This window comes from Mytilus trossulus, chromosome 12 (assembly GCF_036588685.1).
Source record: "Mytilus trossulus isolate FHL-02 chromosome 12, PNRI_Mtr1.1.1.hap1, whole genome shotgun sequence".
NCBI classification, from domain to species: Eukaryota; Metazoa; Mollusca; class Bivalvia; order Mytilida; family Mytilidae; genus Mytilus; species Mytilus trossulus.
In genome coordinates this window covers 7,832,763-7,848,227 of record NC_086384.1, presented here as the reverse complement: position 1 = coordinate 7,848,227, position 15,465 = coordinate 7,832,763, and the positions used below count along the sequence as shown (strand labels likewise).

Below are 15,465 nucleotides of genomic sequence, written 5' to 3'. Positions count from 1 at the left end.
AATATAATGGAAATAATTAGCGACGATGTCGTCGATATTTTTCAGATAACAGAGTTAAAACGCCATTTCTTTAGATTGTAACATCATAGCTGGACATTTAAAAAATTCAGGGGCCGTGTCAACGAAGCTGTCCTAGGACTAAGACATGTCTTAGGATGGTCTTAGGACACGTCTTAGTCCTAAGTCGGGTTAACGAAAGTCTCTTAAACTAAGATATGTCCTAAACTTGGTCCTAAAGTTAGGATATACAATAAGGTGTCTTAGGATAGTCCTAAAAGTTAAGATGTCCTAAAATGTAATAAAAACAACAAATATGGCATAAACTCAATACTAAAAATACTTATACAATATTAAATTATCATTAGATAAAATTAATAATAAAAAAATATTGTTTAATGTTTGTTAAAGATTTAATTGTATTATATTAAATTATTTCGTGCTGCCTTTTTTGAAGCTTAAACAATACTATCCTCATAAGCAATATATTTTGAATAATTCAAATATGGGAAAACGTTTACTTCTCTTTTAAAATACCTAATCCTGATTCGATACATGTAATGTAGTCGAGTGGACCTAAATCCGATATTGCTGTATTGTAGTGAGATTTGTGGTGTTTTTGATAATTCGGGAGACAATTCCATTTTGGAAAAAATCCATATGAAATCATAAAAGAAATTCTAGGTGTTCATTGCGAAGCAATTAATGCTGTTTTATTGTAGAGCCGAACTTTGCACGCTACCGTTGTGGTAAAAAATCTCATTTTATTTATTAAGTTTTTTTAACATATGTTTAGGTCTGAAAACACACTTGTATCCAAAATTTTCTGGCAACTAAAAAAAAAAGAACCCGTGCACAAATAAATGCATTCTATTTTAAACAATCTAGGATTTTCAAACCTAGCTGGGGGGAAGTTGTCTATATTAAACAATGTTTAACAAGTATTTTAAACAACGATTTATTGATCAGTGCACACATGATCAATCATCAAAAATGCACGATTCAGCCAAACTAAAACTTTATCAACAATTTCATAATTCAAGTCAGCGTTGGTCTGATGTTGTTGTTCTAAGTAATAAATTAGAAATGTCATCTCTGTGTAAAATAAGATTAAGTGCACACAATCTTGCTATTGAAAAGGGCGACATTTAGTTTTACCCATGCGCCGATGTACGAGTTTGTAATGTATGTAAATCGGGTGAGGTAGAAGATAAAAATAACTTTTTACTGAAATGTGAAAAAAAAGTAATTCGACTACAGAATAAACTTTAAAACTATTATATTAAATATACTTCCTACATGTTGTTGTGAAAATCAGCTTAATATCGTAAAAGCTGCATTAATAGTAATTCTTTAAAAGTCCTGAAAGTGACAAGTTCTTATCTACATAAATATCTGGTATATAGAAATGTGTATTTGGCTTCTTTTAAAACTATAACATATTGAATTATGTTGTTATAATTTACTGAAATATGTATGGGCCATTGCCAATTATTGTAATTGTGTTTGTAACAATAAAGTATTTGTATTTGTATTTGAATTTATTCTGATATAAAAGCAAAGTCCCGTAAGACCCCTTTTAATATTTTAAAGAATGATTATATTTGTGTTAAACCCCAAAAGTGACTCAGGAACTGCAGAAATATGATCACTTTTGTCTTTGAACCGACAGTAAAGTCCCTGAGAATGTTGGGCGTTCTTTGGATGAAGAAATACGCAGCCACGTCTAGTCAGAAAGGAGATTTTGCATCCTTTGTCTCGTGATGAGATAGAGTGCCAGGCTCTCTGTACGTTAATAGCCCTTGGAAGAAGTTCTCCTTGCCGGATATGGAGGTGGGCTGTGTCAAGGCTGAATTTCAATTTCTCTATCCAATATACCCTCATTTTCCAGTGTAATTTCACAATTAATTATGTAATATTTAAATAGTTTACACGTGTAAAGTTCACTACATGCTAAACAGGTTCAATTTCAAATATAGATATATTAAAGCTGTATAATAATCATATTTGATGAGTTAAACTCCGCCATTATAGTGGTTGCTAGGCAACATAATAAACGAGCTAGACCCAAAATTCAATTATTTTCAAAAGGTCTATGGTATAGACTTACAACATAACAAGTTAAATGAAATTTGGGGGTGGGGCTAAAAATGGCCCTTATAGCTCCTAGTCCTTTGTCGACATTGATTTCGATTAAAGACCTTCCGGTTGTATTCATGATTATTGATTTGATATCATTATGAGCATGCATGAAATATTTGATGCTGAACGTAAAACAAACCACAATCAATTAATTTAATATTACTGTATCAGTGTAAATTAAATATACTTCTTCTGCTAGTGTTGTACAATACAATAATACAATAATAATCTCACCATCAATAATACAGTATACACAATTCACATTATAAAAGGAAACCTTAAAATTATTAATGCCATTCTAAAAGGAATTATGAGAGACGGATTAAAAAGGAACTATAGTATTTACAAATTTCCAAAAAGCTATTATAAAACAAAAGTTAAATATTAAAACATATTTACATCAATTATAGGTATAAAAACCCGTCTTCTACGATCTAAAATAAGTTTACAGGTTTTGACACATTTTTGTATCACATTAATATTTTCACTCGCTTAAATAAATGAAAGTTTCAAGGAATTCGGCAATAGACTAAAATGTTCGTTTTCGTTAAAAGTTTAAAATCTTATACAGTTCGTCTCTAAGATCATCGTACAACAGACATACAGTCAATACATACTCCTCCGTTTCAATTATATCGTCACAAACAAAACAATTTTTAAGTTCTTTGATCTATTGGAAGACTCTCGTAGCGTCCTGTCTCCACCCGTATTAGGACAACACCACAGCGAAACTGAGAGTCAGTTTATGTTGAATAATTGAAGAAATGAGTCATTACTAATTAAAAAAGCAAATCTTGGAACACAAGAAAAGAAGATAAAGCAAATTAACACTAGTGATATCAAGGTTCCTCTATAAAAATATATGTGAATAAAATACATAATGATTGTATGTATTGATACAAATTATAAAATACATTTACACCATGATTACATTGAAAGTGTAAGGATAACCTACATTTATCATGATAATCATGTTCACTGTGAACGAAGTCAAATTTTAAAATGACTATCCTCCCCCTTTTTACATCTTGTAAATTACTCAAATCATCGTTTTGCATTCATTATAAAATCATGGATACAATTATATTAGTTGTGTGGCAAACTTCTTTTAATAAACAATAAAATTTTAAGAAAAAAATAACCTATTTCCTCCTTTTAGTTTAAATAATTTCATTTCACTTGTTGGTTTTTTTTTATCGTTGCAAGATTAATACAAATCTTACAATTTATTGTTTCCCAAATCAATATTTTATGTACTATAAAAAAGACAAAACTTTTAAAAGTAAATTCAAATTTTACAAACCATTTAAATCATACTTTCCTGCAATCTTACATAACCAATGCTAGCTGTTATTTAACTTAATTAATAAAGTAACATGGCATTAATTTTTAATTTACAACCCGTTAGTGTACAAAGGGAAGCAACTTTAATTGTTCTACGTAGGGGTAAAATTGGCAGGTTAATGGTGCAAAATCAGCAGGTGCCATATCAGCAGATGAGTGATCTAGACCCGTCTCGAAAGATTGGCTTATTTATATATTCTAAACATCATGTATACAAAGCGCTTGTAAGATAAAAATCCGGTTGAACGGCTTGTATTGAAAGATTTTTATTTCGTTCCACTTCTCTGTGAAAAGATCTTTTTTTATTTTGTTCTGAATATTATTTTTTTCTTCTTCCGCCACATTTTTTTGTTACAATGCTATGCAGTTTCGTAGGATGTCGCTTAGTTTTTTGCATATGATATCGAAAAGTTATTGCGCTTTTGAAACTGACCCTGTTAAGCCAAACATTTTTAGTGTAAGAGCTATCTCCCCAAACAATGTTCCTATTGTGTGCGCATCTCCTTAATTAAAAAAATGACGACAACATTATTTCACCAATTTGCTTGTTATATCCTCAGGATTCTAGGAATAATTTTGACCGAAGCAGTCCGGAAGCTCCATATGAGAAATATTCACTTTTAGTATTTTTATCAAGAAAAATGTAATTGTAACTGGTAAACCATAATTTATAGAGACCTAGAGTCTTTTAATGTGAAGTTCCAAAAAAAAAATGAAAATAAGGTCAAGGTCATGTTCTAAATTTAGATTTTGGCTTATTTCATTTTTTTCCAAACCATATTATATAAGATATCCCTAAACTTCTTCTTGTCCCTCATTAGCGAAATCGCAAATTAAATCAAATCTCTTATTTGAATAAAATATGACCATCACATGTTTTCTATTTACTGAAAGCCATAATTAAACACAAATAAGTATCTTTTTTTTCAATTTGACATCCTCAAGATTAATAAATAAACCTTAAATAAACAGCTGCGCGATGAGTGCATGATACGCTCTTCGCCTTTTCAAAGAATAAAGTTCAATAAGTTATCAATGTCAAATCAGAAATTTATCAAAAACTAAAGGGAAGTTTGTCCAAGGACACAGTTATCGTCCTTTGGGTTTTCGTTGTCGATACACATAGCCTTAAGTGCAAATGGTGTATAATCTACAATTTTTTGTTACACTTTTCCAATTTATTTCTTGATATCTAATGCATGAACTATTAATTGAGGGCATGAAATTGCATGTTAAAAAAATGTAGGTGCTGAAACTTTAAACTGTTAAAAAGTGATTTGGTCCAGTTGAAAAAGATAAAAAATAAGTTAGTCTGAAGCTGTTAAACTGAATTAAAGACCCCTTTAACATAGAACTGTCAATATTTTGAGTTAGATCGAACTGGTAAAAGTGTCTATAATTTTTATATTATTTGTCCTAATTGTAGTACACGTCACTGTAAAAATCTTTTTGAGGCAGTGTAGGTTTGATTTTTTTTTTATTGTCTACAAGAAATTCACTACGAAGTTCTCGGGCCAGTTATCTTGATAGATATACATCAGTTACCAAGATTTGATTAAAACTTCCCAAAGCACTTAAAAGATATGGTCCACTCCCCCTCCCCCATAATTCGGAAACGAAAAACCCATGAGGTCAGAGAACACTGTTATTTCGTAGTGAATTTCTTAAAGACAATCAATCAAAATACAAAACCTCTCACTGCGCTTTTTCAATAATATGTTCACAGTGTGTTGTACTACCTTTGGGACAAATTACATGTATATAAACATCATCAGCTCTAACACAACATATATACAATTTTATGTCAAAGGGTCTTGAAATCTTTTGACAGCTTCTAAACTGCTATTTTAATAAAAAAAAAAACAATTCACCTGGATCAAATCACTAATTTACTACAAATTAATGACCCAATTTTTTTAAGTGTAATTCCACCCCCCTACTTTCTGTCTTATAACAGGTCTTAAAAGCTATCATTGTTGCCACGCTAGGGATTGTGAAAGATGTACTTGACTTTATTCGTATTATTTAAAATGAAGCCTTTTGTTTGTATAGATTTGTGACCTACAAGATCATAGTCAGGTGTTAGACCAGCCTTTTCAAAATAAATATCTTACTAGTCTCTACAGAATGTGCATTTTTCTGATTACCTGTCAGACTTCCTAACATATGAGGAGTGTCGTTACCAGTACCACCAGATTCAGACATCTTTTTAGTTGAAGTCCTTGAAATTTGCTGATTCGGACTCTGTGCTTGCAACTTTGCTTCTTTAGCAGATATTGTACCAGCATTTTTCGAAAATAATTGGTCATGAATATCTTGAGTGGTATAAATTACAATTCCCTTCCTGTCTTGTGTAGAAATCAATCTTGAACTATTTCTTTTAATTATGTGCTGAATGTTTTCAGATTGAATTTCTTCCAAAGAAAATCTAATTTCTGTGATACATCTCATAACCAGTTTTAAATTTTCATCAGCATCCCTCTCATTTAATGCAAACACTATCAAATATTTTTCAGCTATCATTATTTCAATTCCCCAAGCTACCGATTTATTTGGAATATCCAGTTTCAAGTCAATGAAAGACATGACATCTTCCATAGTCAGTAAACTTGCTATTGAACTGTTCACTCCCACTTTTTTACTTTTCATTTTAGTGAACTGGTCTTCCACTTTCCGTTTTATTGGTTTTATACTTTTTTCATCAGAACCTGCAACAACAACCTGATCCCCGTTCATTAAAACTTTTACATGCTTTGATTTAAGATCAGTAAAATATTTGGATTTTCTAAAACATTCAACTTCTTTAGGGTGACGTGTAAAAACTGTTTTAACAGGAACATCACTTTCTTTTATGGATACAGACTTTAGTCCTTGCTGGGATGTTTGAGAAGGTGGTATTCCTGAAACAAAATAAGTTTTACCTTATAATAAATATACACAAATGTTTTAAATTTTCAAAAAGAATTTTTATAACTTTGAAAATATCAAGACCAATATCCGTTTATCTCATCTTGAATAGTATAATTGAGTTTTAAACATATTGGCCAAAAAAGCAATAATGGGCAGTAATTATTTTATCAAATACATTAATGGTTTTAGCCATGTTTGACATAAGAAGATCCTACTTTGCCTTTCTTTTTCAAATCTTTATATTTCTGTTTGTCTACTTTTCTTTTTTAGATGTTGGATCAAATATTTTTAGCTTTTTTTTAAATTGTGAATGGCAACACTTCTGCTGAGTTTTTTTTTTTTTTTATCTTAAATTTTTATGCAGCATTTATGAAAAGCTAAATAATTATCAATTTAATATTTGTTTCCATTGTTCAACAATGGGAATTATAAATGCATCGAAAAATTCCTTCATTTACAGAACTTTGCTAAACATGCAGAAACAGATGTGTAAAAAAATCAATTAAAAGCAAATATTATTCTATAAAGAGTCAACCATTATTTATACTTGTTCAATTTTTCCAAGGTTGTATCTAACTGATGATCATTGGTTATGTCAAAGTTTCCAGCTAATCATGTATTTATTTTCATTTTCAACATATTAAAATGCAAAAGTGAAAAAAAATAATCTCATGTCCATTTCCGTAATGTTTTTTGGAAATATTGTATGGGTGAGCATAACAGAGGTTTAAAGTTTTGGCCTAAAGGATTTCAGTAATAGTGACCTGTTTGTGAATCTTTAAGTGTTGATCCTCTTAGTGCTCAAATTTTCTGTCTCTTAAACACTTTCAGATAAGACAAAACAACTTGTGATTTAACTGCCTTCATATATAAATAAGAGTGCATGTGTGTGCTGAAAAGACTTGCCTGCTTAACCCTCTATGCTCAATTTAATGTTTAAAAGTCTTAAAAAGAGTTCAAACGCTGAAATGTCTCGCCTCCCTTACTTCTTTTTGGGGTTCGTGTTGCTTATTCTTTAGTTTTCTTATTAGTTGCTTATTCTTTAGTTTTCTGATTAGTTGCTTATTCTTTAGTTTTCATGATGACTGATGTACCCGTATTTTGACTATTTTATTTATTGTGCCTGTTTAATTAACGCATCAATGTAAATATAACGTAATTTGATGAGACTGTCATTTAACTGAGAGGGTTAGCGCTATAGAATCAGGGTTTAATCCACCATTTTTCTACATTTGAAAATGCCTGTACCAAGTCAGGAATATGACAGTCCTGTCCATTCGTTTTTGATGCGTTTTGTTATTTGATTTTGCCATGTGATTATGGACTTATGATTTTCCTCTGAGTTCAGTATTTTTGTGATTTTACTTTTTTCTATGTTGTTTCATGTGTTCTATTGTTTATCTGTTTGTCTTCTGTCATTTTTAGCCCGGCGTTGTCAGTTTTTTTCCGATTTATAAGTTTGACTGTGCCTCTGGTACATGTGGTATCTGTCGTTCCTCTTTAACTAACCATTGATATTATGTTAATAGTCCTATATATAAGGCTTTACTACATGTACAACTATCACACATTACATTTATTACCTAAATATAGTTGACCTTGTGCACATCGAAAAAAACAAACCAAACCAGGAAAACTTAGCATTGACCAATTAACCATGAATATGTGGTCATGGTCAGATATTAATTGCTAGAGAGACATTATTATAATTCCATACACGGAACTCAAAATATAGTTGACTTATTGATACTAGTTTTGATAAATAAACAAAATTATAGAAAAAATTGCATTGAGAAATGAGGTATACAAATGAGGTCAATATCAAATTAAACATGCCAGACTGACATGTATTTCATAAAATATCTGTTTCCACCAAACATAGTTAACCTATAATACACAGTATTGGAACAAAACACAAAAAATACCTTAAACCACTGAACCATGAAAATAAGGTCAAGTCCAGATAACACCTGCCAGATGAACATTTACATCATACCTTCGTAAATTTTACGGACGCCATCACCACTTGGTTGACCGTTATTGAATAACCGTTTCACAAATGATATCGGATATGTTCCTTACATCGTAACTACAATCCCCTTCCCTTTCATAAATGTGACCTTCCGAATTATACTATTTACCGGATTTGATATCACATAAGCAACACGACGGGTGCCACATGTGGAGCAGGATCTGCTTACCCTTCCGGAGCATCTGAGATCACACCTAGTTTTTGGTGGGGTTCGTGTTGTTTATTATTTGGTTTTCTATGTTGTGTCATGTGTACTATTGTTTGTTTGTTTTTCTTTTTCATTTTTAGCAATGGCGTTGTCAGTTTGATTTAGATTTATGAGTTTTACTGTCACTTTGGTATCGTACGTCCCTCTTTTACATCTTAAAATCGTTCAATACATTAAATATTGTAAAAACCTACTGCATACAGTATTAGTAAAACAAAACATAACAAAACACAAAAACTAAACTATAACCACTGCACCATGAAAATAAAGTCAAGGTCAGATGTCAACTACCATTTGAAAAGGTACACCTTCCGATCATTCCATACACCAATTATAGTAGACCTATCATTGCTTATAAAATCTGAGATATGGACTTAACCACAAAAACTTATACTTGTTCACTGATCCATCAAATAGATCGAGGACCAGTGAAAACTGTCTGACCGGCATGAAGACCTTGCAAGGAACGCACATACCAAAAAAAGTATCCTATTAGTTATGATTAGCGAAAAATTAAGAGTACTAATAATCTTATTTTTGTCATTAGTAGTCACTGAACAATGGACATTAGACGGACGGAAACTTCATAACATAAGGCATATTATTACAAAGTATGAAGGATTTACGTCTTCTACCTTCTGAAATATTAAACTTTTATTAGGAGAAATAAAGCTGCTGCGGCTGCCACTATATCACTATCCCTATGTCGCGCTTTCTACGACTGAAGTGGCAAGCTCGACAAAAATAATGGTTTTAGTACAAGTATCAAGTAAACTCAACACTGTCAATGATGGATGACAATAAGGTCATGATCAGACTTACTATTACACTGGCAGAAACAATTGTACACCTTAAGATAATCATATATTCTGTAGATTTTGTAGGAACCAATTTTTGTGGATTGAAGAAAAATTGAAATTTTGTTGACAATTGAACCTTACTAACAGTTAAATACTTATGCTTGCAAGTCCAATAGTAAAGCAATTTAAAGTTAAATATCAACTTTACCATGACCAGCCCCAGCATCTAAATGATTCGCTGTATTATTAAAGGTTCTAGGTCTACCAGCCATGTTCGTCAATGATTTATCTGAAAAAAAACAATAATCTAATTAAATTGAAATTTGAATGTTTATATTATGCAAGACAATTTAAATCACTTGGCCTAATAAATGTTAAGTACTAGTTACCAAATGGGAACGATCATTGGTTTGGTAATGAGCAATTCTAATATGATGTGCTTCGTTCGCTTTGTAAACAACACTGTGATAAAATTCAGAGATAAAATAATAATCGCTGTTACAATATACTCCCCACTTAAATCTACATGTATTCGAACCTATTTGCAGACCCTTTGTTTTATTGATTTAAAAAGTGCAATTAAGAAAAGACAAAATAAAGGCAACAGTAGTATACCGCTGTTCAAAACTCATAAATCCATGGACAAAAAACAAAATCGGGGTAACAAACCAAAACCGAGCGAAACGCATTAAATATAAGAGGAGAACAACGACACAACACCGAAACGCAACACACACAGAAACAGACCAATCATCAGACAAAACACCACGAGAATAACAAATGTAACATGAAAACCAAATACATGAATTTGGGATAGACAAGTACCGTGCCACGTCTTATCTCAATATAACTGTTATTCCTTTTCGGATACATAGTAAAAAGCAGTAATGCACAAGAGCTCGGAGATATCAAGAAAATAAAAGTAAAATAAAATTCCGTGAAAGTCTATTATTTTTTTTGGCGCATTTAAGACATTTCAAAACATGACGTCATACAAATGAAACCGCTTAAGTTGAAAAATTTCTGTTACGTGAACCATCGAAATTCGTACGATATTGTATTAAATCTGTTTTTTGAAGTTTGTTTCATTTTCTATTCTATCGCATTTTTTGCATATTTACTAATTTCAGCAAGTCAACATGGCGGCTAGTAACGAAATGTCAATTTTGGATTTGACTTTGTCCTATTAGAATCGAAATAACTCATGGAAGCCATAGATTGTTGGAAATTTACACATGGCCTGTATCCTTCGCTAACGCTCATGATAAAATTCGAATATCACGGCCTATGCCATGTGTAAATTTCCAACAATCTATGGCTTCCATGAATTATTTCTTAAATCACATGTGCCAAACATTCATTCGACCTCACTTTTATATCTTTTCGCGTCATTTACCTGATGTCTTCTCATAGTAGTATTACAGTTTGCAGTTTGATCTTGTCTGCAATCGTTAATCAGGCACCGATACGTTATGCATGATTACTGGAACCATAGCATTGTTGAATAATAATTGTGATTATCGGAAAGAACAAAGTAACAAAGCTACAACATATATATAGGACGATTTGGTATGAATGCCAATGAGACAACTAACCTTTCAAGTAACTATTAATAAAAGTAAACCATTATAGGTCAAGGTACGGCCATCAAAATGAAGCATTGGCTTACACCGAACAGTAAGTTATAAAGTGCCCCCAAACTTACAAGTGTAAAACCATTCAAATGGGAAAACCAACGGTCTAATCTACATAAAAACGAGAAACGAGAAATACGTATGAACTACATACACAGACTACAACTACTGTAAATCAGATTCCTGACTTAGGACAGATGCAAACAATTGCAGCGGGATTAAACGTTTAATGGTACCAAACCTTCTCATTTTTCTGAAACAATAGTATAACATCACATCATAGAAAGACACACTATATTATATCAATTGGAAGGCTTAACTTAATCAAAAAACAAAAAATAACAAACAATGAACGAATAAATTTGATCCGTGATACCTGAATGCAAAGACATAGTAAATTAAAAGAATAATTAAGGTCAAAAGTTAATGAACAGGTTTAATCAAAGTTAAAGTATGATACCACTGTGAAATTATGATACCACTGTGAAATGTTAAACAATTTTTGTTCAAAGATAGAAAAGTCATAGATGTATTGAATGATTAAGGAAAAACATGTACTTTTTTCAAAATATCAAACATTATTAAGCCAGTCCTGCAGCTAAACAAATATGTATTCTAGTTAAATGATAATGAAAATAAGATAAATGTTGCACACTTCAAATGATACACTGTCAATGTAACAGCTTCTGAATCTGATTCATGCATTCTGGGCCATTATATTGTATCATTGGCAACGGTAGCGTGATATACTTTTCATTTGAAAAATTATAATCTTAATACGAACAATTTCTGCCTCATGAATTTTCCAGAACTTTCTAAGAACAATTTCCACCTGATAATTTGAACACAATATTTCTTTTATAGTAAAATTAATATTCCCGCCTCATAAATTTGAACAAAATTATTCTAATCTAATTTTCCTCTTATGAAAATTGACTCTAGTATTTCTGTTATTATAGGCATCCTGTTTACTCAATGTGAAAATAGTTAACATTTCGTCTAAGTTATATTATGTTTAACGAGATTTTTTAAAATATTCCATGGCCGCCATAATTCTGTCTAAGAGTCTTAACTTTTAGGTGAATTTCTCCTGGTATCCTGCAAATTCTAAGCGGAATCCACTTATATTCTCATACGGGAAACTAGCTAGGATCTGGAAATTTAGTCCTATGATGTGTTAAAGATCTCTTTTATCTTGGTTTACATGATATTGTGTGGTATATATAAAAAGAAGATGTGGCATGATTGTCAATTCGACAACTCTAGTCTATTTCAATTTGTGATTGCAAAAAATGACTGTTTATATTGGTTAGATTTACTAGGTGGAATTTTAAAACAAAAATATTTGTTAGTGCAATTTATCTTCAAAATTAGTTGTTTTATATTCACTCAACTACGTGTATTTTATTTGACATTTTTCCTTGACTCTAACTGAATATTGAGATATTGAGGGATAGCTGAATAAAAAATATAAAATAAATTTTATGATAAATTTGAATTTGTTCAACATCGTTTCTATGTCAATCATTTTTTTTATGCACTAGTTATAAACATTCTTGACTTTTAATACCAAGTCAAATCAAAAGGGATTAAAATCAAGTTAAGGGCATACGATACAGTAGAGATCCCTCGTTGATTTTTTCTTAAAATTTTGATAGGTCAATTTCAATGTGTACTTTTCAAATATGAAAAGAAAAAAGTACCTTTATGACTTACTTTTTGAGATAATTTTGTTGTAAATTTGCATATTTGGAAGAAAATCCCTGAAATTTCATAAATTATGACTTTTAAAGAAAGTAACGATACTTGTGAACGAAAAGTCATAACTTCATCGTTTTTTTTGTAAAATATTCCCTTGATCCGTGGCATCAACCTGCTGAAATAAGTTTAAGGTTATATCAAATCATCTTGTTCCGGATTTAGAGTGCTATATCCGAAATAAAGAAATTGACCATATTTTTGCGTCTTTTCGGAAGTGCAGAAAAAATTTGATCGTTGAATTTTTCCTGAAATTTTGGCGGAGTATTCTTGAAACAGTACTTGATTGATTGCAAAAGAAAAAAAATGGGGTCCATGTGCTTGTTTTTTCAAAAATAGCCATAAACCTTAATTTTTTACGACGTCTGTCAGTATGGCGCTAAATAACGTTAAATTAAGTTTTAATCGCAACCACGTCGTGTACTCATTCCCGCCGTACACGAGTTCGCTGTCAAGTATATGCAGGTGTTTTTCAAAGCGTTGTTACTTATCATAAAAAATTATAAGATGGTTAATCATAAAATTGAAAAACATTTGTGCTAAACATTTACGAAACGAACTTTGGACAGGATCCTTTTCATAATAAAAAAAAACTATAAAAAAGGATTCTATATCAGATTGCTTTGTCAGATGTACGGTAAAAAAGAAAATCAGATAGAAGTATACAGGTGCATCTCCGTCCAACATAAGTTCTAAATTGCTTCATGTACAGTAAGAGGATAGACAACATTATTGACATGACAACATGTGAACCAACTATAGATTAAGTGAGGCGATACTATAAATTGATAACAGTATTACCTTCAACAATGACAAATCCGATACCGTATCGTCAACAGGACTTAAAAAGGTCCCGACGTATTTTGATTTTTTTTACATTCAGAAGATAATCATCTCTCAAATTTTAATTATAAGCAATACTTCTTGTTTTAAAGTATGAAGAGCTGGTTTCATTTGTACAATTTAACTCATGCCATTATTGCCTCAATTGACCGAAAATGAGGTTGTAATATAATTGTTCATAGGAAGTACAGCAACCGATATAAGAGAATAACATTGCACGATGTCTTTATCAATAGATAAGTTACATAACCTTTTTTACGGCGTAAACGTATGAATATTGGCGTACTTGTTTGTCTAGAAGTAGAGCTATATCTAAAGTGTGTCTCATTGTGGTCGAAGCGTGACGCGGTATTGTCGATTTTTTGTAAGAGTGACAAGTGAAAATCAAATTATTTTGTCGTGAAAACGGGAAAAGAGGTCTAGCAGGACCAGGGAAATCACAAAAAAAATGAGAATTGCTTATGTACATAGTGTAAGCGGGATACAAGAATCTGACAAAACAAAAAGAGGGATCCGGGATCGGAACCCCCCAATGAAACCCCCTTGAAAACACTTTGCTCGTCTGTCCGATCGTCTAACTATACGACGAGTTTTAACGTGTTTACACTTTCTGATCTGTCTGTCTGCAATTAGTGTACATTTGCCGATACTTCAATTTTTATCTCTCAATACATTGAAGTACAATAGGGACATACTTATACAAATAGGAAGACATAGTATGATTACCAATGAGGCAAATCTTAACCAGAGACCAAATGGCTAAACGACTATAGGACATCGGACGGCCTTCAACAATGAGTAAAACCCATACCGCATAGTAAACTATGAAAGGTCCCCTATATAGCTACATGACAAATGCAAAACAACTCAAACAGGAAACTTACGGCCTGATTTAAGTACAAAACAATGAACAAATTCAAATATGATGAACAATACCAAACAACACCATTTAATTACAAGCCCTTTTACCAGCATGTGAACGGGCGTTTTCTTCTTTTGGTCTATTACATCCAGTTTCATATACATAAATAATAACTAACGTGTGACAATTCTGTATCTATTGGTCATGTTGGTTATATTTTGCTTAAATTCAAACCAAAAACAACACCAATATATTTTTTTGAAATCTTTTTAACAGATTTTTATTGACAGATTTTCTACATACACATACAATATTATATGTTTTTGAAAATATCACTTAAAATCGGCAATTTTTTTTATGTGCCAATTTCAAGTCAAGAAAAGGATGAGACACTCTCTTTGTTTATTATTTTATTTACGAATATGTGTGTTATACGAACTTGTCCACCAATGAGGGTCTCGCACATGCAGTCGGTTTTGTTATTTCATTGATAGTCTGTTTGATTTGGCCTTACAATGACAATTCTCCGTAAAATTTGGAGGCTGTCAAATGCAAAACAAACAAAAAAAGAAAAAAAAAGACACAAACTTAATAATTGTGATTTCGATGTTTTTCAATTCAAGATATTATTATATTTCGACTTCATAATCAATAAATGAAAATAACTGTTCTCGTCATGAAAAATATTGCACAGCTGTACAACACGCCGTAGTAATGACTTATGTGCATGGATTTCAACACCAGACCCGATTCGGCCATCATATTTTGTTAAATTTTTCTCATTAATCACGGGTTCATACGTTTACTCATTTCTTTAAGTTTCATTAAAATAATGTTTGGATGTCATAAATGTGCAATTAAATATTTGCCACTGGACGTTAAGCCGCTACCAATACTCATAATTAGCTATTGCAGGTCGTTTTGTTACGAATTGT

The 15,465-nt window shown here is 31.5% G+C and overlaps 1 protein-coding gene across 1 annotated transcript in view; it reads right to left on the bottom strand.

Annotated features, from left to right (window-relative positions):
• Positions 1-15,465, bottom strand: part of LOC134693003 (uncharacterized) — a 56,945-nt gene that overhangs the window by 39,989 nt on the left and 1,491 nt on the right. The window contains exons 2-3 of the mRNA XM_063553672.1: positions 9,642-9,722; positions 5,631-6,383 (exon numbers count right to left, since the gene is read on the bottom strand). Coding sequence (XP_063409742.1) covers positions 5,631-6,383; positions 9,642-9,705 — 817 coding nt within the window. The 5' untranslated portion in view covers positions 9,706-9,722. The remainder of the gene's footprint in view (positions 1-5,630; positions 6,384-9,641; positions 9,723-15,465) is intronic.